This window comes from Vombatus ursinus, unplaced genomic scaffold, assembly GCF_900497805.2.
Source record: "Vombatus ursinus unplaced genomic scaffold, bare-nosed wombat genome assembly UNPS02015030.1, whole genome shotgun sequence".
Classification (NCBI taxonomy): Eukaryota; Metazoa; Chordata; class Mammalia; order Diprotodontia; family Vombatidae; genus Vombatus; species Vombatus ursinus.
Genome location: NW_020954808.1, coordinates 2,959,487 through 2,983,441, shown reverse-complemented (window position 1 = coordinate 2,983,441; position 23,955 = coordinate 2,959,487). Strand labels below are relative to the sequence as shown.

General features: G+C 43.6%; 2 protein-coding genes across 2 annotated transcripts in view; both read right to left on the bottom strand.

The window, feature by feature from the left end:
• The window catches only part of LOC114030978 (zinc finger protein 2 homolog), a 252,552-nt gene that overhangs the window by 117,154 nt on the left and 111,443 nt on the right, over nucleotides 1-23,955 (bottom strand). Inside the window, exons 4-5 of the mRNA XM_027845949.1 lie at nucleotides 8,949-9,017; nucleotides 6,746-6,917 (exon numbers count right to left, since the gene is read on the bottom strand). The gene's annotated coding sequence lies outside the window, so the exon portion shown is untranslated. The remainder of the gene's footprint in view (nucleotides 1-6,745; nucleotides 6,918-8,948; nucleotides 9,018-23,955) is intronic.
• Nucleotides 18,077-23,955, bottom strand: part of LOC114030977 (zinc finger protein 665-like) — a 117,323-nt gene continuing 111,444 nt past the window's right edge. Inside the window, exon 3 of the mRNA XM_027845948.1 lies at nucleotides 18,077-22,798. Within this exon, the coding sequence (XP_027701749.1) occupies nucleotides 20,223-22,798 (2,576 nt within the window). The 3' untranslated portion in view covers nucleotides 18,077-20,222. The remainder of the gene's footprint in view (nucleotides 22,799-23,955) is intronic.

Here is a 23,955-nt window from a genome sequence, read left to right as displayed (position 1 = left end):
TGAACTTTATCACTTTACTCAGCAGCCAGGACTGGCCCAATCCTGAGTCCCCTGAGCCAATCAAGTCCCAAGGACAATTTTAATTTCTTTTAAGGAAAAGCCTACCTGGCTGGGGCCACTGATAGATGGTTCTGCTCCTCCAGTCTTCCTAATCATTTCTCTGTCCAGCTCACCACAGAAGCTCCACCAACCCTCTGTCTTCTCGCCTCATGTCTCACTCTCTCACTTGAGGGCTTCACCTGATTCTTCCCTGAAAAACGGAGGATGTTCACAAGTTTCCTCTTCTCCCTTTCTCATCTCAAATCCTTCTGCTATCATCTCCAACTACGTTGTCCTTTGCCCCTATCTCTAACCTACTTTGTTTCCAAGACTGATCCTTCTGGATGCGCCCTTAATACTCCCCTCTTCTCCAGCACGTTACAACAATATGGTGGCCACTGTCTCTGTTCTTTAGTCTCCTCCTATTAGTGGCTCCTGCCCAGCCACCCAGAAACACTCTTGGCGCTAATCCATATGTAAGAAACCCTTACTCAACGCTGCCATCCCAGGAGCCATTCCTGGTGTTTCTCTTCCCTTTCTAAGCAAAACCCCATAAAATTCGATGCTTACATTCCTTCTCCTGCCATGCCTGCAGTCTGGCTTTGAGCCTCATCACTCAACTGAGACTTCTCCCTCCAAAGTCCCTGATGATATTCTAATGGCCAAACTAAATGACCTCTTCTATTTGACTTCTAGTGCAGTCTGACACTACTGATCACCTTTTGCTCCCAGTGACTAGCCCCTTTCTTGTTTTTTTCTTGTTCTCTTCTATTTTTCCTACCTGTCTGCCTGCTCCTTTTCGGTCTGCTTGGCTAGACCTTCATCCATGCCATACCCATTAACTCTGAGTCTTCCCAAAGGCTCTGTCATTCTTCTACATACTCCACATTACTTGGTGATCTCATGAGCTCCTATGGATTCAACTGTCACCTCCACGCTGATGGTTCCCAGACTGGTCATCTCCCTCCTGACCTTCATTTCTACATCACCAATTGCCTCTTGGACATTTTCATCTTAGTGTCCAATGAGCATCTCAAATTCAGCGTGTATGAAGCAGAACTCATTGTCCTTCCCCCAATGCCTGCCCGCTTCCATATCATAGTACAGGGTACCAGCATGCCCCGGGTAATCCGTGTAGCTATAAAACTGAAAATTGATTTTAATTCTATTTTTAAGACTTAAAGTAAGTTGGCATGAGTTTAATGCTCTCTGAGGCTACCAGGTGAGTCTAAAATCTCCTTACCCTGGTAATTTTACCCTTCACCTACATTCCACAGACACTTGCCTAAAGACCCAGCTTTTTTCTTGTAACTACTTCCACCTTTTCCATTATAGTAATTTATACCTAAAAGCCTGGAGTGAGGAAGACCTGAGTTCAAATCCAGCCTCAGATACTTCCTAGATGTGTGACCCTGGGCAAGTCACTTCACCCTGTTTGCCTCAGTTTCTGCATCTATCAAATGAGTTGGAGAAGGAAATGGCCTTTGCAATGTATCTTTGACAAGAAAACGTTAAATGGGGTCATGAAGTCAGATATGACTGAATACAACAAAAATTTGTATCTCCATCCTGGTACAATTCACCTTTGTAACCTCACCCACTACTCACTCAACCCAACTTCACTTGATTCAAGCAAAGCTACTACATACTACTCCCACTGTCTGCAGCCTAATCCTATTTTCTTAGGACTATTCCTATTCTCTGGTAGGGGAGAAGCTGAGGTGATTCTCATCCTACCTCCTCATTAAAATGTCTATTAATCGTATAGTCTTACCTTTGCCAGGGGAGATCCAAATGATATACTGTCAGGCCAACCAGAAGGAAGAAACACTTAGGTTTAAAAGACCCTGTCAGCTCTCACTCAGGGTCTAATTTATTGGTTACTGTTAGTCTAATGAATAAATTGATTATGCTGAGACCTTTGGTTCTCAGTTTACCTTAATTTTCAAGCACAACATTTCCAACCTGTTTCTTGTCTTTAACTTCTCCCTCTCACTCACTCTCTTCTCATGTAGCCAATGAGTCTCCAAATCTTGTCACCTTTATCATTATAACACCCTTCACTTCATGACACAGTCTCCACCTTGGTATAGACTCCCATCACTTCATGCCTCACCTATTGCCACTGGCTTTGGGTTTGTCTCGATGCTTCAAAACTCTCCCCAGGGCAGCTAGGTGGCACAGTGGATACAGCACCAGCCCTGGAATCAGGAGAACCTGAGTTCAAATCTGGTCTCAGACCAGACACTTGACACTTACTAGCTGTGTGACCCTGGGCAAGTCACTTAACTCCAACTGCCTCACCAAAAAGTCAAAAAAAAAAAAAAAAAGGTAGTAAGTCAGACTTACAAAATGCTTTAAATATGTTATCTCATTTGATCACAGACCCAAAGCTGGAAAGGACTCTAACTGTCATCTATCCCAATGCCTTCATTTTATAGATAGGGAAACTGAGGTCTAGAGAAGTTAGATGACTTGCCTAATGTCACAAAGGGAGTGAATGGCAAAACTGGGGTCAGAATTCATATCCCCTGACTCTCAATCTAACTCTCTTCCTATTGCACTTCTCCAGGGAAACGGAGGCCTTGAGACCTCAGAATTAGTTAGTGCCACAGCCAAGACCTGGACCCAGAACCTCTGACTCCCAACCCAGGGTCCTTTCACTGGATCACACGCCTCCTGAATGCCTCAGCAGGTGGTCAGCAGCGTCTTTCCAGGAAAACCAAAGCCAGCTAGACTGATAAAGGGCACCTTGGTCTGTCCTTTGGAAGGGTGTGAGATGGGGACTGAAGAATGGCAGAAGACATCTATGTGACACTTGTCCTCACCTACAAAATGAGGTTAGTTGAGATGACCTTGAAGGACCCTTCCAGCTGAAGGGAGGCAGGTGGGTGGCACCAGTGGATAGAGTGCTGGTCCTGGAGTCAGAAAGATGTGAATTCAAATCTACTCTTAGACCCTTACTAGCTACATGTACCCGGGCAAGTCACTAAACCTCAGCTTCCTCACGTGAAAAAATGGGGATAATAATAGCTCCTACCTCACAAGGCTGTTGTAAGGATTCAATAAGATAATGTCTGTAAAGCACTTGGCATATAGTAGGTGCTACGCAAATGTCAGCTATCATCATTCTTTTAGCTCTAAGCCTAGGAGCCAGTAGGAGATAATTCACCCAACAATATATACGTGTGCATATGTCTGTTAATTACTTCTATACCTTGGATATCAAACCCTTATTAGAGAAAACTGATACACAGGTTTCTTCCCCCATTCTGTTTTCTTTCTTATCCTACGTACATTAATTATGTTTCTGCAGAACCTTTTGGTTTCATGTAATCCAAGTCATCTATTTTATCTTTTGTAATTGCCCCCATTCCTTGTTTAGTTCAGAATATACTCCTACTCATACCTGTGAGAGGAATATGATCTGCTTCTCTTTTTTCAAACAGATCATCTTTAATAATAATGTCCATATCCACTGACAGTGAATTGTGGAATATGGGGAAAGGTGTTGGTCTAAGCCTAATTTCTGCTTGTCTTCATTCCAGTTTTTCTAGAAGTTTTTATAAAATAGATAGTTCTTTTCTAAGTAATTTATGTTCTCCAGTTTATCAAATAGTGGGTTAGAGTTCCATTGTTTCTAATTCTCCCCAGTGTCCTCTGTTCCACTCATCTACCTCTACGTGCACAAGAATACCAAATGGTTTTGATGACTGTAGCCTTTATAATACAGTTTGAGGTCTGGAAATATATAATTTTTAAAAAATTTTTTAAAATTTATTTATTTTTTATTTCCCTGGATATTCTACATACTTTGTTTGAACAAATCAATTTTATTATTTTTATCAAGTTCTATAAAGAATCCCTTTGCTAATTTGATTGGAATAGCATTTAAACTGTAAATTAATTTGAGTAGTATTGTCATGTTTTATAATATTGGCATGTCCTAGCCATGAACACTGAGTATTATTCCATCAGTTATTTAAACTCTTCCTTATTTGGTTAAGGAGTCTCTTGTAATTTAGTCTATACAAGTTTTTGTCTGCTTTGGTAGACTGATCTTCAGGTACTTGATGCATTTTGTAGTTATTTGGAATGGCTTTTCCCTTTCTACAGTGGCCTTTGCTATTACTGTAGAGAAATGTAATTGATAATTAGTGTTTATTTTGTACCATGTGCCTTTGCTGACTCTATTGTCTCAAAGAGAATCCCCAAGCACCATCCTCACAATCAAGTTATAGATCTCTGGGTGCCAAAGAGACAAAAGTGTAGAAGTATGGCCTGGGGGAGGGGGTCAGCCCACGAGAACACAGAGCGGGCTGTTCCTCACAATCTCTCTCCTGGGGGCTCTTATGGCACGTGCTCTTGCTGAACAGATATCCCAGTGACTTTCGTGATCAATGACAGAGCAGGACACTGGATCAGCAAAGGGATCAACAGATTTTTCTGGTGGGCAGGTCACATACTGGGGCTTTCAAGGGAAAGAATAGAGAGAGAAAAGAGAGGACACAGGAGAGAACCCTGACGGACAGCAGGATGTCTCTATGCCAGAGGGCAGAGTTTAAAAGACCACTGCATCACATAAACAGAGATTTAGAAGGCACCTTGGTCGTCAACTAGTCCAACCAACATCAGAAATCAATCTCCACTGTCACACACTCAAGACGTGGCCATTAAGCCTCTGAATATCCCAGAGATAGCAGCCACCTTAATGAAGCTCATTCTACTTAGGGACCCCCATAAAGTCTGGGAAGTCTGTCCTGAAGCGACCTTCTATTTACCCCTTTGCAAGTTCTATGCACTGCTCCTGACTCAGTCCTCTGTGACAGACTGTCCAATAAGAGAAGGACACTGTGGTTCCCTCCTAAGTCTTTTCTCCAAATCCCTGCTTCCTTCAAACAAGGTTCACAGGAGAAGGCATCAAGGCCCTTCAGCATCTGGGGGGCCTTCCTCTGGGCTCTTGGGCTCACTGGCGTTCTTCTGTGCCTGGAGCCCAGGAGCTCTAATGAGCTCCTGGCTCTCTCCCCATCCTGTCCTGCCCAAGTGGGACAGCTTTTCTGGCTCTTGTTCTACCCTCAACTAGTGTTGAGCATGCAGTCCCAAACATTTTGAGGAACCCCCGCTGCCTCTGACACCCTGGGCCCAATTTCACCCAATTCCTGAGAAGGCTTTTTGGACCCTGACTGTGTCATCTACAAGTTCAGTGAGCATACCACATATGCCTCTGTCTTTGGAAGAAAAGTCACACAGCAAAGGAAAAGAAAAGAAACTTTTCTGGATATAGAAGGCAGTGCACATAGAAATAGTTTTAAAAGATGGCATTGGAGGTTCTTAGAGGAAAGCTTTGGTGACTTCCCTTTGAAAGCAGGACGGGCTCCAACTCCAGAGTCTTGCAGATTATCTCCAAAGATGCCTCTGGATGAGAGCTAGGAACCACTAAGTATTGGGAGAAGGAGCCAGGAAGCTGAACAGGGGATAGAAAAGAAAAGTAAAGCATCCTCAGAAAAAAGGGGCCACTGGAGAAGTCTCAAAGGCCAGATGCCAATGAGCATAGAGGGAGTTTCCATCTCCCATGGAGATGTGGCCCTTAACCTTCCAGCTCTAATGGAAGAGTCAGTGCTCAGAGTCCTCTGGTTTCTAAAATTAAGCAAAATTCAGTTGCAGGATTTAAGTGCCTACTGTGTGCAGAGCCCAGACCTGCAGAGACCAGCTAAGCAGCAGAGCCTCAAACTAGAACCCACAGCTAAGGAGTTCAATAAGAAAAACAAAATTGTCCCCTAAGTTTATGCACCACCAAAATACGGGCTCTTGGGGATTCTCCACTGGGTCTCTCAGACATAAAATCTCAGCTTTTTCCTCGGATTTGAAAATTACAGGCATGAGAAGGTCTGAGTTGCATTCTCTGCTTCTGAATTTAAATCCTGCCTGTTCATAGCCTAAGTTCCTCCCCAAAATCCAGGTTCTCAAATATAAAGGGAACTCTTCTCCCCAGAAGTGGTTCCAAAGAAGCTCAGAAACTGAGTCCCCGGGTTCAGAGAACATACTCTTCCACTTGCAAGTGTGCAAATGGGTGGATTAATCACCAAAGGGGGGTAATCAACTAGGCTCAGGTGTTTCACTCTCTAGGGTCTGGCACAGGAACACGCTCTCCCTCAGGGAAGGGACTGTTAGGGCAGTGGTTTGTTGTTGTCTTGGATGGGTTTGGAGGCGAGTGGGGGATGGGAGACTTTCTTTGTAAGTTCAGCAGTAAGTACCAAGATTGGCCCCCATAAAAGGGGGCTTTCCATAAATGTTTATTGACTCACTTCCTCCACCCTAGGTCCAGACTCCAATATTGGCCCTGACCCCACTCAGAAATGAAGTCTGGCATACAGGAGGCACTGCACAAAATAAATATACCAAGTGACTGGTTTCCTGAACTGTGGGAGCTAATAGTCTGTGTCATTTACCCCTACATATAGTGTCCCCCGTTGTCTCCTGAGTGCTGGTGGGCCACTCCCAGCACCTGGATTGCTCCCAGGAGAAAGTGTTGGGAGAATGGCACCAAGTTCCTGCCCTGGGCTGCAGCCCTCTGCTTACCTATGACCCCTGGAGTGAACAGCGCAATCCCTGACTCCTACCTGTGAAGGTACAATCTAATCAAGAAGAACCCCGGGGACAGAACAGAATTGAGTCTGGCCTAATTAAGTGCTAATTAAATGCTTACCATTTATTAACTGTAGAAAATGGATGGTTTTCATTTCCACAGGGGTGCAGTCTGGGGCTAGGTGAAAGCTGAACAGAGGAGGCCATGGAGTGGAACTGGTGGGTAAATGCACAGCATTCAATCTAGCTTTGTGCCTGCAAACATCTCTTCAACGTGATAGACATCAGTCCCTCTAGGAACACACCAGCAAGCAGATTATGAAAGGTCCAGGGCAAGGGGAATCATACAGCTGCCCAAGAGAAGGCTCTCCCCTGCCCAAAGTAGCATTCTGGCCAGTCTCAGTAAATGAGCATGCTCCAGACTGAACACGGAGATGCTCCAATCTCTGAGTGCTGGGCACACAGGAGGCAGTTCGGATGGTCACCCACATCAGACATGGGACCTCCAGTGAGTTTTTATGGTTCTGGCTGAGAACGTTACAAGTGATATTTACAAGTTACTAGAAATTATTGATGATCAAATACCCAGGATTATGATGAAAGGAAACTATCAGCCACAACACCGCTAGCAAGGCTTTACCAGAATTGGGGATCACCCCACATGTTCATAGTAGTAGTTTATCAAATAGGGACCCCCCGTACATGCTACTGCTAAACTACACACAAGTATTGATCTTCTAACTTACAGAAGAACTACTTACTCACAAATTAGAAGTAAAAACAAAATGGAATTGCCCATGCCAAATTAAAATACATTTTCTACAACAGCTAACAGTCCCATATCTTAAATAAAAAGGGCACAGCCCACAGAACTTCAGAGCTCAATGGTGCCTCAGGACTGTCCAATCCACCCTATCCCTAACCATGAACACCCCTAACAAAATTCTCAACTGGTCCAGCCTTTGCTTAAAGATGTCTAGGCAGGGGATCCCTCACTCCTGAGGCTTCCCGGGGCATTGTGGGACAGTCAGACAGGAAGCAATCTTTGGTTAGGCATCTACTAGCCACCTGACTCGGTGCTAAGCACTAAGGATACAAAGGAAGAAAAAAAAATTCACTAATTTAATGGGGAGATTATGAAGACAACTGTGAATAAATAAGAGATATATAGGGATAAACAGGAGACAATCAAAAGAAAGAAGGCACTAACTGGGCCAGCTCTAATGGTAAAGGAGTTTTCTTAGGAGGCTAAAGCTGCCCCTTAGCAATTCCTCTAAAAAAGGCTTTTTTCCCCTCATAAAACTCCCATTTTCCTGACTTATGTGGAAAACCTGAGAAGGAGGCTAAGGTTGGGGAAGGGTGCAGAGAGCTCTGCTCAGAGCTTACTTTTCTGAGGAGGAGGTGAAATTTGCCCATAAACAATCTTTCTAAAAAAGCTGTTTCTTTTTCTGGCTTAGCTGGAAAGCCTGGGATGAAAGTTAATTGTGAGCAAGGGGAAGCACAGGAGATCCTAGCAAAGGGGGAAGATGGGCTGTCATTCCCACTACAACTATCCTTTAGGTGTTAATTATATTCCTGTTCCCAGCTAACCAACTAAATTACAAAGACATCCCTTTACCATCACCACCACCACCACCCGCTCAAAGGAAACAAACAGAAAGAAAGGGAAAAGTTCCCTATCCTAAAGGGCTATACCTTCCAGATTCCAGAGAAATCTTTTCAGTATCAAAACAGATTTTTAAGCCCACATCCACCCTAGAATCAGACTGCAAACTTTGGAGGGCGTGGCCCCTCCACCTCTGAGCTCAATTCCTCAACAGCTGTGCAATACACCTGCCGGGAGTTCAGACCCTACTGGAGACCCTGACAACTGGGGGAAGCGCTTGGCCTGGGAAGAGGCTAGGTAGAAATGCAGGGTTCTGAACAGCCACAGCCTGCAGGCCCGGCCAGAGCTCCCCAGGCCTGAAAGCCGGGAGCCAACAGTGATGGGGAAAATTTACTTCTTCGAGTTTATCTACACTGGATCTAGACTCCACCCAAAGTCCCTGAGAGCATGGGAACTCCCACACAAATGCTTAGAAGGGTAGGCAGCTGGAGCTTTCAGAGGGCTGACTCAAGAGCTGGAGGGGCCACTGTCACACCTTCTTCAAGGAGACTTGCACTCCCGGATCAGTCAGTCTTTGGGAGACTTCTCCTGAGCCCCCAGGTCCCAGAGCTCTCTTACCTCCCACTATCTCCCCTCCCTCAGGGCCCAGGTCTAGCCCTCTCTGCCTAGTGACTGAGTCCCCCATCAGGCCTAGAGGAGTGCTGCAGAGATAACTCACAAGGCAGACGAGATGAGGCCACTACAGCTTTCAAAGGGAAGGAGTTCAAAGCGTCTGTCTCTTCAGGACCTGCAATGCCCAAATGAGATTCAACAAATCAACAAACATTGTCCACGTAACTATAAAATACATTCCTTATCAACCAATCAATAAACATTGACTAAGTGCCCTCCAGCACCAAGCACGGTGCTCAGTGCTAGGGATACAAAAAGAAGAAAAAGACAGTTCTTGCCCTCAAAGACTTTACAATCGAACAGGAAGACAACAAGCACACAAATACACATAAAGCGAACTATGGACATGATACATAGGAAATATGTAACTTTCAAATAATGTCACTGTCAGTGTTTCCATCTGAATTTTCTGCTGTTCCCCATTTGGGCTTAAAAAATGCTTTAAAAAAATCCTCTCTGTCTCTCCAGCTCTCTATGTCTCTCTCTCCTCTCCCTCTGTCTCGGGGGCGTGTGTGTGTGTGTGTGTGTGTGTGTGTGTGTCTCTCTCTCTCTCTTTCTCTTTCCCTTTCTCTCCCTTCTGTCTCTCTCCCTCCTCTCTTTTCTCTCTCCCCCTTTTGTCTCTGTCTCTCTCCCTCCTCTCTTCTCTCCCCGCCATCATACAACTATCCCATCATCTCCCACAGATTACCCCTTTCATCACTCCTGGTTTCTGCTCCAAACTTCTTCCTTCCCTGATAACCTTCGAGCAGGTGCAGGTCTGCTCCATCTAACACCCTGCAAGGCCGGATCATTCTAGGCAGCTCTTAAGTTAACTGTGAGAGGAGTGCTACAAGTATCATTATAACCATTTTGCCAAGGAGAAAATGAGCACTGTGAGGTTAAGTCACAGGGCAGGGCTCACACTAAGTATCTAAGGTGGAAATCAAATCCGGGTTTGCCTCATTTCAAGTTCAGCAGGCCAGCCACCACCACACCAATCCCATGAGAGCAGAGACAGGCCTGGAAGGGAAATGAGGGATTCCAGAAGAGGGGCACTCAAGGTAATGGCGAGCAGGGTGAACAAAGGGATGGAGGGGAAGCGACGTCAAATTCCTGGAACAAGGGGCAGCCCCTTTTAAATGGAGCGTAGAACACACAACAGAGAATGCTGTGAAACACGGGCAGGAAAGGGAGGCTAGAACCAGTCTGCAAAGAGCCTTGGACATCAGGCTTAACCTTGTTTGGTTACAGCCCTCCTCTGCCTTACTGGCTCTGGGCCTGTTCATCACCCTTAATCCTGAACCCTCATCTCCCATCTCTCAGCACTTCTGAGGCCATCAGTCCTCCCTTCTTCAAGGAACAAGGTGACTTCTACACCACACTCATGGGCACATTTATTTACTTAAGCAAGACATTTAAACTCTATCAAACTCACTCAATTCCTCACCCGTAAAACACCCCCCACCACAGAACCTTCCTCACAGGATTATTATGACCAAAAGACAGAAAATACTTGGCAGAATTTAAATCCCCATAAACATGTCAGATATCAAGGGGTTTTAAATCATAATTAACTCCCAATAGATCAAACCTGCAAAGAAACAAAGATTCTAGGCCAATAAGACCATTTCACGTATGAGCAAGCTTAGATAAGAGAGATCTGGTGACATAAAGTGACACAGAGATGTCTGCAGAGAAAACAAAAAGATTCTTAACTAGTACAGTCATTTTGAATATTTAAGCCAAGAGGGATCAAGTGATTTATAAAAGGTCACAGAAAATAAATAATAACCCAACAATTTTGGACCCACTGCTATGGATTCCAAATCCAAGGCATTTGGGGGTACGTAATGCTTCCTTCTAGTCGCCCTAGGCTCTTAGCCTTGAAGGGATGACCAACAAATGCCCATTCCAGATGGTGTGCCCTGATCCCCCTTCTCCTTTTGGCATTTTCTCTTTTCTCCATCCTTTGTGCTCTAAACATTTTATTACCAGTCACCCATCAGATGCCACAATAGTGATCTTGTAATCACCTGCTCCAATCTTCCCACATGGTCTCTCTTATCCTCTGTGCTTGATTTAGATACACACACAGTCCCCCTCCCGCCTCTCTCAGACCCTCCTGAATTCACACATACTCAACCCTAAGCTGGCTTTTTCTGCACGCTACTTTCAGTTGCTTAACTTCATCCCCACTGTCCTTTCTCAAAGATCAGAAAACTGGGACATTCAAACTTTTCTATTAATACCTTTCAGTTGTGGAACCTAGGACTTATGGAGGCATTGTGAATCAAAATATTCCAAGAGAACAACCACCCCACCAAGTGACTACTGACCTACTGAGAAGGGCAGACCTTGGATACTGTGTTTCTGGAGCATGGCGGAATATGAATCTATGATAAGTTAAATGTTCGGCAGTGACAGAGAACGTTTCGCTACAGGCAGAAGGCACAGCCGGCTGTGGTAGCACAAACAGTGATGGGAGCTACTCAGCACCAGGCATGGAAAAGGGACCCCTTTACTACTATGGGGAGGGCGGGAATGGGTGCCATCTGGCAGCTCTGTCTACCATCACCAGGTCCAGGAGACTGTTCCCAGTGGCATGGGGTCAGGGGCTCTCTATCTGTGTAAGGAGCAGGGAACAACTTCCACACCCTGAGCCCAAGAGCAGAGGTGGGCTCTGGTCTAACCTTCAGCCGAGCACGTAAGCCTTCAGTGAGTAAACCTGGGCAGGAGATCAAGATGAAGGGGAAGCCAGCAGTGCAGTCACTCTGATCCCACACAACATGCCAGCAGGCTAACTGTGACAGAGTCCAGAAATAGAGTGGAACTAGCATGCATAGGTTCGGTGGTGAAAGTCATTAGACATCACTTAATCATATCCCCTCGTTTCTTACTCTTTTATACTTGTCCTTGTCTTTTGAACCCTGTCCCTCCTTAAGAGTGTGTTTTGCGTCTGACCATTGTTCTTTAATCTACCCTCCCCTTTAAGCTTTCCTACTTTTCTCTTTACCCCTTTTCCCTCCTGTTCCCTGTTGAGTAAGACCGACCAACTGTGCCAGGTCATAAAAACTTCACAAACATAGTTAAAATATGAAGTGAATCTTTTGGGAACCAGTGAAGAGCTGAATCGTGAGTTGAAGAGCTGGATTATGAGGATAAATTATTATAAACACAGAAAACAGGCAGTTTGTTCAAGGGCATGAATGCAGGAAAGAACATGGGATAGAAGGGGAACAAGATGTGGTTCATTAGCATCAGAAGGGAAGTAACGTGAAATCAGCTTGGAAAGACAGCTAAAGGAGAGAGTATGATGGATTCTAACGTTGAAAGCAAATCTGCTCTTTTATCCTGAACACCCAAAGCAGTGCATAGATCCTCTTGAGAAGGAGAGTGATGTGGTCAGAACTTTGTTGGAGGAATACCAAATGGAAGCTCTATGCAAAAGAAATCTGAGAAGAGAAAGCCAGGAATCGGAGAGACCAGTTAGAAGGCCCACCACTACATTCGAGGTGAGGGATCACTGAATGCTTCTTGGTGGATTGAGATGCGAGAACAGCTCATGATTCCAAACATCTGATCTGCGTGTCAAAAAGAAGAGAGGAGCTTTCGAGGCCCTGTGGGCCTTCTCTCATCAGTATGAACGAGGAGTCCTTGAGAGGACCGGTGTCCTCTGCCTCACTGATCACTCATCTGATCATGAAAAGGAAGATCTCCAGTGGACATAAGGTTCCTCCTTCTTTCCCTCTCAATTTCCCATAGTGCCCTGCTATTTCTTGCTTGATCCAAGACTATGACTTCTATTTTATTGGAAGCCAGGCATGGCACACTGGAAAGAACCTGGGATTTGAAGGTCAAAACATCAGGCAAAGAATGACAGCTCTGGGGCAGCTAGGTGGTGTAGTGGACAGAGCACTGGCCCTGGAGTCAGGAGGACCTGAGTTCAAATCCAGCCTGAGACACTTACTAGCTGTGCGACCCTGGGCAAGTCACTTAATCCCGATGGCCTCCAAAAAAACAAAACAAAAAATAACAACGAAATACCCAGAACAAAACAAAAAACAAAACAACAAAAAGATTGCCAGCTTCCTGTGTGACCTTGGGTAATCAGATTCCTTCCCCTTCCTGGGCACCAGTTTCTCCCCTCAGTAAAATTAAAGGATGTGATGGAATCATTTCTAAGCCCCTTAACAAATCTAAACCACTGAAGCTATGGATCCCAGATCTTCTCCTGATCTTATAACCTTGGTCCATTCCACTCCCCTCCCTACACATTCTTTCCCTTCCATGAACTATCCACATTATGACCGTTCACACTACATGACTTGTAACGTTCCTTTCAATCTGGACAGTCATGGACCCTCACACTGCAGACCCCAGGTAGAATGGTTTCTTTTCCCTTCATTTTTTTCAGTCCTTCATAACTGGAAGGGAGTTTAGAGATCACTTATTTCAAGATGTTCCTTTTACAGACGATGCAGGTGAGCCCCAGGGGGGTGAAGGATCATGGCACTAGAGCTCCCAAGAACTCCACTGGCTCCTCGGGCCCAAGCTCCCCCGCAAAGAAGCTGAGGAAAAGGAGACAAAGAAGGAGGAGGGAGTTACCCATGGACACAAGAAGCAAGACATCAGCAGCCTTCCCGAGCAGACTTCTGGGGATCCAGACACCGATGAATTGTTTTAGGACAGAATCTAGGACCCTCTTCCTAAGGGAGCACGTCATCCCTTTCCCACGACTGCCGGATCTGAATGATCAGGACTCTCTCCTTCATCCTTCATCCTTCCCAGGACGGCTCAGGATTGTACTCAGTCCTACCAGGTTGCCTTCTTGCCCTTGTTTCCTTAGGAGAATTATCAAATCAGGTATCAAATTTCTCTCATATTTGTTTCTCGTGTTTTCCATGTCAAAATCACATTGAAATTCCACCATTTTCATGACAGTTCAAAGTTTAATGGCAGTTCCCATTGCTCTCCCACTTCAAGGACTGGGGCGGGGGTTGGGGAGAAATAGGCATTTTTTAAGGACCTACCAAGTGACAGGCACTTTACAAATATTATCTCATTTAATCCTCACAAAAACCCTTACAGGTAGGTGCTATTATCATCCCCATTTTACATATGAGGCAACTAAGGCAGAGGTTAAGTGACCGGCCACGGGTCACACAGCAAGTACACAGGTAAGGGCAGATCTCCAGTGCTGTCTCAACTGTGTTATCAAACTACCCTAGGATGGCATGCCATGTGCTTTTTTTGTCATGGATTTAAAGGTAAAGGGATCCCTGTGAGCATGCTCCTATGAATATGGTCATCTCTCCCTTTACAGAGGAGAGGACTGAGGCTAAGAGAGGGACAGTGAATGACCCAGGTTCAGGCCAAGGGTCCAGGTCCCCAGACATCAGTTCCAAGGTACTTTCCCTTACTCCACACTAGAGGTAAGCCCATAAAGTCTTTTCCCCAAACTCCCTCTCATCAGGTAGGTACCCCAGATGAGGACACTGAGCCACAGACAGGTTTACACTCCATTGTCCCATGGATTGTTCATTGGATCACCGAGGTCCTCCTGACTTTCTGACCCTGGTCCAAACAGGCCCCAGAGTCAGGAAGAGTGGCTGAGTTAATCAACCTATATATACTAGACCCAGTGCTATCCTTGGGAGACAACAACAGAAAGGCATCCAACTTTAGTGTCCTTTCTACTACAGGGTGGAGTTGAAGGGAGGGGCAATGTGAAATTTATGCAGGTAAGTAAAAGGCCAGATGCAGAAACAATGCCCAGTGATTTCAAGTGGAGGGAGAAGGCGCTGCTACTGACATAATCTGGGAAGGGACCTTTCAGGAGGTGGACTGAAGGAAGGACTGTGAAGAGTTGGACCTCAAGAGACCAAGGCTCTAAGCACAGGAGACACAAAGCCAGGAGAGGAAATGTAATGAATGGAAAGCCACAAGTTGGCCATTTTGGCTGGGACACAGAATAAGTGAAGGGGAATCAGGTAAAAACCAGCCTGGAATGACAGGTAGGAGGCAGAGTATAATGGCTTCAAATGACCAGGTTAAAAGAATTTTGGTTTATCATGAAAACAGCATCAAACCACTGGGCCTCCTAGAGAAGAGAACTGATATAGTCAGAACTGGGTCCCCCGAAGGGAACCTAGGAGAGAAGGCTAAATGTAGCAAGGGCTGTTCCCCAGTATCATTGCGCAGCTCAAAGGAAGGCAGAATAGACACATCTAGCCTCTTCTTCTCCAACTTTTCTCCAAGAGAGACTTTAATTTTAATTTAATTTAATCCTTTAAGTAGGTAAGTAGGAGGTTGGGGTCAGAGGCCCCTACTCTGTTGTCCTCAGAGAAAGGTGGTACCAGGCTAGTACTACATGTTTCTGCTTTCTGAAATACTGTTATTCTAGGGAATGTGGTTTTGAGGTTCAAAGCAACATCTGATCACTATTTTCATTAACCGGGGAGGCGGGGCAAGCAGGACCCCAAGCTTTATATCTAAGGCTTTATTCCCTTTGCAACCAACTACCAGTTCAACAACACACAAAGTAAATAGCAAAGAAACCCATTTATCCATGTGGGTCAAACAGAAATTAGAGAAAGTATAACACACAGGAACATATACCAGACAATACAAAGCGAAGGAGCTCCCCCACGGGGAGCGAGGTAATTCAGTTCAGTCGAGAGACAGAGTCCTGGATCTCGCCCAAGGGGAAGCGCCCCGAGGTCTCTAATGGAGCCACTGGGGACTCATTTCAGTTTCTTCTCACAGTCTTCTCCCTCAGCAGCCAGAAGTGGGCTTTGGCATCAACCATCTTCTCTCTCAAGCCTGGGAGCCAGGGGCACCCAAAGCAGTAACAGAATGAAAAGCACTCAAAGGACCCCCATGAGCCTGAAGAGACTGCTGAAAAGCCTTGAAGCAGCTCCAGAGAGGGTCAATCTCTCTTCTCACCCTCCCTCACCAACTCTGCCACTTCTTACACAGGCAGGAGCATTGATCTGTTCCATCAAAGAGGTGAGAGGCCTGCATGAAATGGGCTTTGCCAGTGTCATATGTGGCCCATCTGGGATGGAACTGGGCCCTTTGCTTTTGCTGGGAGACCTAGAGAGATTCTATGCCCAGGACATTTGATTTTTGAGATACCCGAGACTCTGAGATACTAGAGAAATATGGCATTTTTTGTAGGCTCTAAATTTACAGGTTCCCCAACCATGATCATTAGCTCACATGGAAGTTCCATTGATTTTATCTTGCACACTTTCCTTTGTTGATTCCTCTACTATATAAGATACTTGTTGTGTTACTGAATTCTGTGTAAGGACTGGTATACATATCAGTACCTATCTCTTCTCCAAACTTCTCTTCCTGAGAATACCCCAAAGTCCAGGAGCTGGGGTCACTCCTGCTTTCAAATAGAAAGAATCAAAGGCTTTCCTTCAGAATTGCCAATCCCCATGTGAGATTCAGCAATTCGACAACCATTTGCCTTAACGTATTTGTAATAAAATCAACATGTATCCTTAAAAACAGGCTGATTTGGCTGTGTTTCCATCAGGACTTTATTCCCTTCTATGCTTGAAAAATGCTTCAATGACCCACTCTTCTTTAACTCCATGATTGGACATTTCTTCCAGTTACTTAAATAAAGTAAAAAATGGAGGGATTCCATTCTCTCTAATTCCTTTGTCATCTATCAGTTTTGTTACCAGTCACAAATCAAACATCAGGCTGGTGACCTTCTGACACCTCGTATTCCAGAATTCCCAGATGGTCTCTCTACCTCCCGGGGCTTGAGTTATATACATTGCTCCACCGCTGACCCCTTACATGCTTCCTCATTCTCCTCCTTTCCTTGACTGCTGGGTCCAGAGCCAGGCCATCTGTGAGGGTGCTTTCTCTCAAAACCCTGTTCAGTCACATCTGCTTGGCTCCAGTTTCCTCTCTCAAGGCTCAGAAAATGGGACACATAAGGGACATTTTATGTTAGTGACATAGAGATTAGGACTGAGATCACAGAATCAACTCTACCAGAGAACATTCCAGGAGAAGAATCACCCAGAAATCAGCCACACTGCACAGCAGGGCATGACTGACTGTTTTGTTGACTGTTACAATGACAGAGAACATGTTAATAAGGCAGTCTGAACTTAAAAGTGTGTCCCACCTATTTTTCTTTTTCACAGAGAGCTGGTTGTTAAACTTACCAGCACACCAGCACCTTTCAACAAGGTTCTTACATAAGGGAGGTTGGGGAGGGGTTGCTATGGGTTACTAGAACAGAGAAAAGATTTGGAACAGCTGCTCTAAGTGGGTCAGAGAACCTACAGAGAGGATGTGATAAAAGAAAAATCAACCAGCATCCCTGCAATGTGGGCTGGGATAGTTCTTTGACTGAAGAGGTATGGAAACTCTCCTTGGGACCTGCTTGTCTCTGGGGACTAAGACAAAGGCTGTTGAGCTGGCTTCTTAATAGTGTAAGTCAAAAAGGAGTCCAGTAACTCTAGTTCCTCCCCTCCCTGAGGCTGGACTGGCAGACCACTAGGGGAAACAGGCAGGGATGCTTCACTCAGCTGAGCCCCAGGGTTTAGAGTTGGGCCTTCAGGGGCAATCCAGTCCAATAGCTCCACTTCACAGATGGGAAAACTGAGCACGAGAGAGGTGAAGAGATTTGTCCATGTGAAAGATGGTATTCAAACTCAGGAGTTCCAGTGGGACATTCTTTTAAATTTCTATTTGTATTTTGTTTTTCATTTTAATTTATTTGTTTGGAGACTGGGTCTCCCTGGCTCATTTAGGCTGGAAGGACAGTAGTCACTCATGGGCCAGATCTGAATATTAATTGGCCACAGAGTCTGATCTTGCTCCATTTTACCAACCTAGGCTAGGTTATCCCTCCTTAGGAAGCCCTCTGCTCAGAGGGGCTCACCCTGTTTATGCTGAACTGAATGTGAACACACCCGATAAGCTAGCTTTACCCTACCCCAAAAGCAGGGATTGCAGTTGTGTGCCATCAAGATTGGCTTTAACTTTATTTTGACTATAAGATCTAAATTAGATGATAAGTTCCTTGAAGACAAGGACTATCTTTTGCTTCTTTTTGTATCCCCAGCACTTAGTACAGTGCCCAGCACGTAGTAGGTGCTTTAAAAAAAGTTTACTGATTAATATTTCTGCCACATTTTAAAATTTTATTATGCATCATATATATCTTGCAAATACAATGATTTCAAAATACAAATATTGTCCACTTAAAATGCTTTTGCATTTCACTTTTTTCAATAAACCTTTCCAATTCATACCATTATCAGTGCTACCCCATTAAATGACAGTACACTGAAATACATTTTTTTTAAAATAACAAGATAAAGAATGCCCTCTTTGGCAGTGTGGTTCATTACCTGAATTTAATTCAGAGCAATACCACTGTACAATAATAAATTGTATTGAAATAAATGTCGCATATTAGAGCACAAACACCTATTGTTTTTTATTACTTCCTTAAAAAAATTAATTTATCCTTCCCACTACCTCTATTTTTTTCCCCAATCCAGTCAAGCAAATTGAATACAATACAGAAAATAAAGTCCTCCACAGACAGCTGAGTACATGGGTAAAATTAATACACACATTGGCCACATCCCAAAACAAAACATGTCTTTTTCTAAATCATAAGTTCATCACCACCTCTCTGCCAAGAGCTGAATGGTGTATTTCCTCTCTCTCTTCTGGACTGGTGATTGATTACTGCAGCCATCAGTTTGAAAGTCTGTCTAAGTTGTTTTTCTAAATGATGCTATCATTATAGAAATCGTTCTCCAAGCTCCATTTAATTTCTTCTGCATCAGTCTTATAAGTCTTCCCAGTTTCCTTTAAAAGATTCCACTTCATCATTTCTCATGGCATAACAATATTGCTTTCTCCAACAGGAAGGAAGACACTTTTAGTCTCTAATTTGTCCCACAATAAACAGAGCTAATAAAAACAAGTTGGCACATCAAAGTCTCCTTTCTTTTTCTTTTATTTCTTTGAGATATAGACCTACTAGATGACATTATTCACTTAGAGTGAGCCACCTCTCTATGGAGATGAAGAAGTAAATTGCCACATCAACGTGGTATACTCAAAGAATACAGCCTTGTTAAATATCTTTTCCATGCTATAGATAAGCAAATGAGTTGGGTTAACAGGCAGATCTTCTATAAGTGATTCATTCAGCAACTCCATACATAGGTAAAGTCTTGTGTATTAACTTGACATTATGTTTTATTTGGGGGACTGACAGTGATCTCAAGGGCCACCAGGTAAACACTGCACCACATTTCTCATTGCCAAGACGCTAATATGTTGAGATTGTATTTTAAAATTGTGCTCAATGACCTGTTTGGGACAATTTACGTTTGGGGATCCACGGGGAACTAAGCCATATTAATAAACATTTATTAAGCAGCTAATATAAGCCAGGCATCGTGCTAAGCATTGAGGACACAAAGAAAGGTCGAAAAAAAAGTCCCTGCCTCAAGGAGCTCACAATCTAATGAGGGAAGACAAACTACACAAAGAAGCTGAAATGTGGGAAGGTACTGGTGGGAACATGATGAAGCCCTACAGACAGGTGGGAAATGGCAAGGTGCCAACCCTGAGCCCCATGAGCTCTTAATATATTTGTCATTTGTTCATTCATGGTAATTTACAGGATAGGATTGACCTGCCACACAAGACTCTCCTATATTCATTGTATTTAAAATGTGGCCCAATGGATGGAGTGCTAAATCTGGCCTCATATACTTGCTATGCGACTGTAGGCAAGTCACTTAACTTCCCCATCTGGAAACTGGCAATAATACTAGCACCTACCTACCTTACAAGGTTGTTGTAAGGATCAAATGAGATAAGCTAGCTACGGAAAGCTTTCTGTCAACCCTAAAGGCCACAGAGAAATATTAGCTCTCATCACTGGGTTGTTTTTTTTTTCAGTATTAACTAGATGGTGAACAAAGTGTGAGGAGCTATTCAATGTTATCTCTGGTTCTTGGCTCTTATAAGGCTATTCTCCAGTATGAATTCTTTGATAGGAAATGATACAGAACAGGTCCTATAGTCATTATAACTATAAGGCTTTGCAGCAGTACAAATCATACAGTCTTTAACAAGGTCTGGAACCATGAATGAAGACTTTACCACTTTCATTTCTTTCTAAGAGTTCTGTGAAGTATGAATCATCTGGTGTTCATTAAGTTGGGAACACTAACTAAAGGTTTCCTGCATTGATTACATTCAAAATTCTTTTCTCCAGTATGCGTCCTTGGAAATACATTAGGATCTTGGAATAAAGGATTTCAGTATGCTGCTAATGTGTTTCTTCAGAATGAGTCTTCTGATGGCTAATAAGTACTGAGTTCTGAGTAAATGCTTTCCCACATACCTTACATTTATAAGACTTTTCTTTAGTATGAATACGCTGATGCTGGAAAACACCTGAAAACTTTTTGAATGCTTTCCCACATTCATTACATTTATATGGTTTCCCTCCAGAATGGGTCTTTCGATGCTTAATAAGGTTTGAATCATGATTGAAGCCTTTCCCACATTCCTTACATTTATAAGGCTTCTCTCCAGTATGTGTATTCAGATGTTTTTTTAAGTGGAATCGCTGAGTGAAGGCTTTCTCACATTCCTTACATTTATAAGGCTTCTCTCCAGTATGAATCTTCTGATGTCGAATAAGGTTTGAGCTCTGTTTAAAGGCTTTCCCACATTCCTTACATTTATAAGGATTCTCTCCAGTATGAATCCTCTGGTGCTTAACAAGGCCTGAGCCATGACTGAAGGTTTTCCCACATTCATTACATGTATATGGCTTCTCTCCAGTATGAATCATCTGATGTACAATCAAGTTTAAGCTCCGAGTGAAGGCTTTCCCACACTCATTACATGTATAAGGCTTTTCTCCAGTGTGAATCCTCTGATGTACAATAAGAGCTGAACTCTCAATGAAACCTCTCCCACATTCACTACATTTGTAAGGCTTCTCTCCAGTATGGATCATCTGATGGGCAATAAGACTTGAGCTCAGAATAAAGGCTTTCCCACATTCGTTACATTTATAAGGCTTCTCTCCACTGTGGATCCTCTGATGCTTAACAAGAACTGAGCTCTGACTAAAGGCTTTCCCACATTCATTACATTTATAAGGCTTCTCTCCAGTATGGATCCTTTGGTGCCTAACAAGGTCTGAGATGTGACTGAAGCTTTTCCCACACTCATTACATTTATAAGGCTTCTCTCCAGTATGAATCATTTGATGTGAAATAAGATTTGAGCTCTGCCTAAAGGCTTTCCCACATTCATTACATGTATAAGGCTTCTCTCCAGTATGGATCCTCTGGTGCTTAACAAGGGCTGAACTCTGACTGAAGGCTTTCCCACATTCATTACATTTATATGGTTTCCCTCCAGTATGAATCCTTCGGTGCTTAATAAGGTTTGAGCCATGACTGAAGCCTTTCCCGCATTCTTTACATTTATGAGGCTTCTCTCCAGTATGTGTATTCAAATGTTGGGTTAGGTGGGACCTCTGAGAAAAAGCTTTCCCACATTCATTACATTTATAAGGCTTCTCTCTCTTATGAATCTGTTGATGTAAAACAAGGCTTGTGTGTTGAGGAAAGGTTTTCCCACATTCGTTACATTTATAAACTTTCACTCTAGTATGGATCTTCTGATGTTTAGTGAGCTTTGAGAATTGAGGAAAGCCTTTCCCACATTCATTACATTTATAAGGCTTGTCTCCAGTATGAATCATTTGATGTGCAGTAAGACTTGAGCCCCGAATAAAGGCTTTCCCACATTCATTACATTTATAAGGCTTCTCTCCACTATGGATCCTCTGGTGCTTAACAACATCTGAGCTCTGACTAAAGGCTCTTCCACATTCATTACATTTATAAGGTTTTTCTCCAGTATGGATCCTCTGGTGCCTAACAACATCTGAACTCTGCCTGAAGGCTTTCCCACATTCATTACATTTATAAGGCTTCTCTCCAGTATGAATCTTCCTATGCTTGACGAGGCCTGAATTGTAAATGAAAGCTTTCCCACATTCATCACATTTATATGGCTTCTCTCCAGTATGTATCTTTTGATGAAAAAGAAGGGTAGAATTTTGAGTAAATGTTTTTCCACATTCGTTACATTTATAAACCTTCACTCTAGTATGGCTCTTCTGATGTTGAGTGAGCTTTGAAAAACTAGGGAAGGCTTTCCCGCAATCATTACATTTATAAGGCTTCTCTTTAGTATGGATCCTCTGGTGCCTAACACAATCTGAACTCTGCCTGAAGGCTTTCCCACATTCATTACATTTATAAGGCTTCTCTCCAGTATGAATCTTCTGATGCTTAATGAGGCTTGAATTGTAAATGAAGGCTTTTCCACATTCACCACACTTATATGGCTTCTCTCCAGTATGCATCCTTTGATGTAGAAGAAGGACTGAGTTTTGAGTAAATGTTTTCCCACATTCATTACATTTATAAACCTTCCCTCTAGCACGGATCTTCTGATGTTGAGTGAGCCTTGAAAATCGAGGGAAGGCTTTACCATATTCCTTACATTTATAAGGCTTTTTTCCCATGTGAATCTTCTTGTGCTTAACAAAGGCTGGGCCATGATTGAAGCCACATTCTTTACACTTATAAAATTTCTTTCCAGTTGGAATCTTCTGACGTTTAATCATTCTTACCTCACTTTCCTGCTTTACTGGCTGCTGCTTTTCCAGGTTCTCACCTTCCCCAAATTCCCCAAGCGTAGAGTTACAAAAGTCTGCCCCTTTGAGTCTCTCAACTTTCACCAATGAGGATGATTCTTCACCTATTATGATTTCCTTTGGAGTTGCCTCTTTGTTTTTAGTCCTAGGTTCCAAGTCTGAAAGAGATTGATAGAAAGTTTGAATGTTCCCAGTTCTTAGAGCTGGGAGAAAGGAAACTGGGGGTGGGGTAATGCACATGTACGTTGTACCCAGATGCAAGAGCCACCTGGTATTGAGCGCCATCAAACCTGACCTGACAATCTGTGGAGCCAATGGGCAAAGGCAAAAGAGAGCTAGTGAGGAAGCCATTTAAAGAGGTGGAAGGGGGACTAATGTCCTTGTAAAGTGAGCACAGACAATGAAGAACACCAACTAGTCAGATTGGAGTTGGAATACTAGATCAGAATACTGGTAACAAAGAGGTAAAGGCAGCTGAGTGGCGTAGTGGATAGAGTGCTGGGCTTGGAGTCAGGAAAACTCATCTTCCTGAGTTCAAATATGGCCTCAGACACTTACTAGCTGTGCAACCCTTAGCACGTCACTCAATTTGTCTCAGTCTTCATCTGTAAAAGGAATTGGAGAAGGGAATGGCAACCCACTCTAGTATCTTTGCCACAAAAAACCCAAATGGGTTCACAAAGAGTCAGAAACAACTGAAACGAATGAACAACAACAGGGGGAAAAAAAGAGAGGTGAGTGGCAAAAGATGGAGAGAAAATATCAGGAGGAGAGCAGGAATGAGGGGAGACTATCTGGAGTTTGAACCCAAGTCCTAATCACCTCAAAATTAAGACTCTAATATGACACTAAGAGAAGGCAGCAACATTGTACTACAGAAGGAACTCTTCCTTGAAGTTGAGGTCAGATCCCAGCCCTTACTTGCTATCTCTGTGATGGTGGGCAAATGCTTGATCTCTTTTGGCCTTAGGTTTCCTTATCTGCAAAAGGAGGATATTGGGAAAGATCTCTCACTCTGTCATTGGGACCCACAGGTTCTAATTAACCACCATCATCATATGAAGCATGATGATGGGGCTGGACATTTTGCTAAGTGCTTTCCATACATCACATCACTGAATCTTCATAAATCAACAAGACAAAGCTATAAAAGGGCATGTTATTTATATTTACAGATGAGCAAATGAGGTTCAGAGTATCTTGCCCAAGGTCAACAATGAAGTGACTAATAGCACACACTTAGGTGATGCTTTCAGTCCACAAAGCACTCAGACCATTCCAGGGTTGAGATGGTCATTAGGATTCACCCCAATTT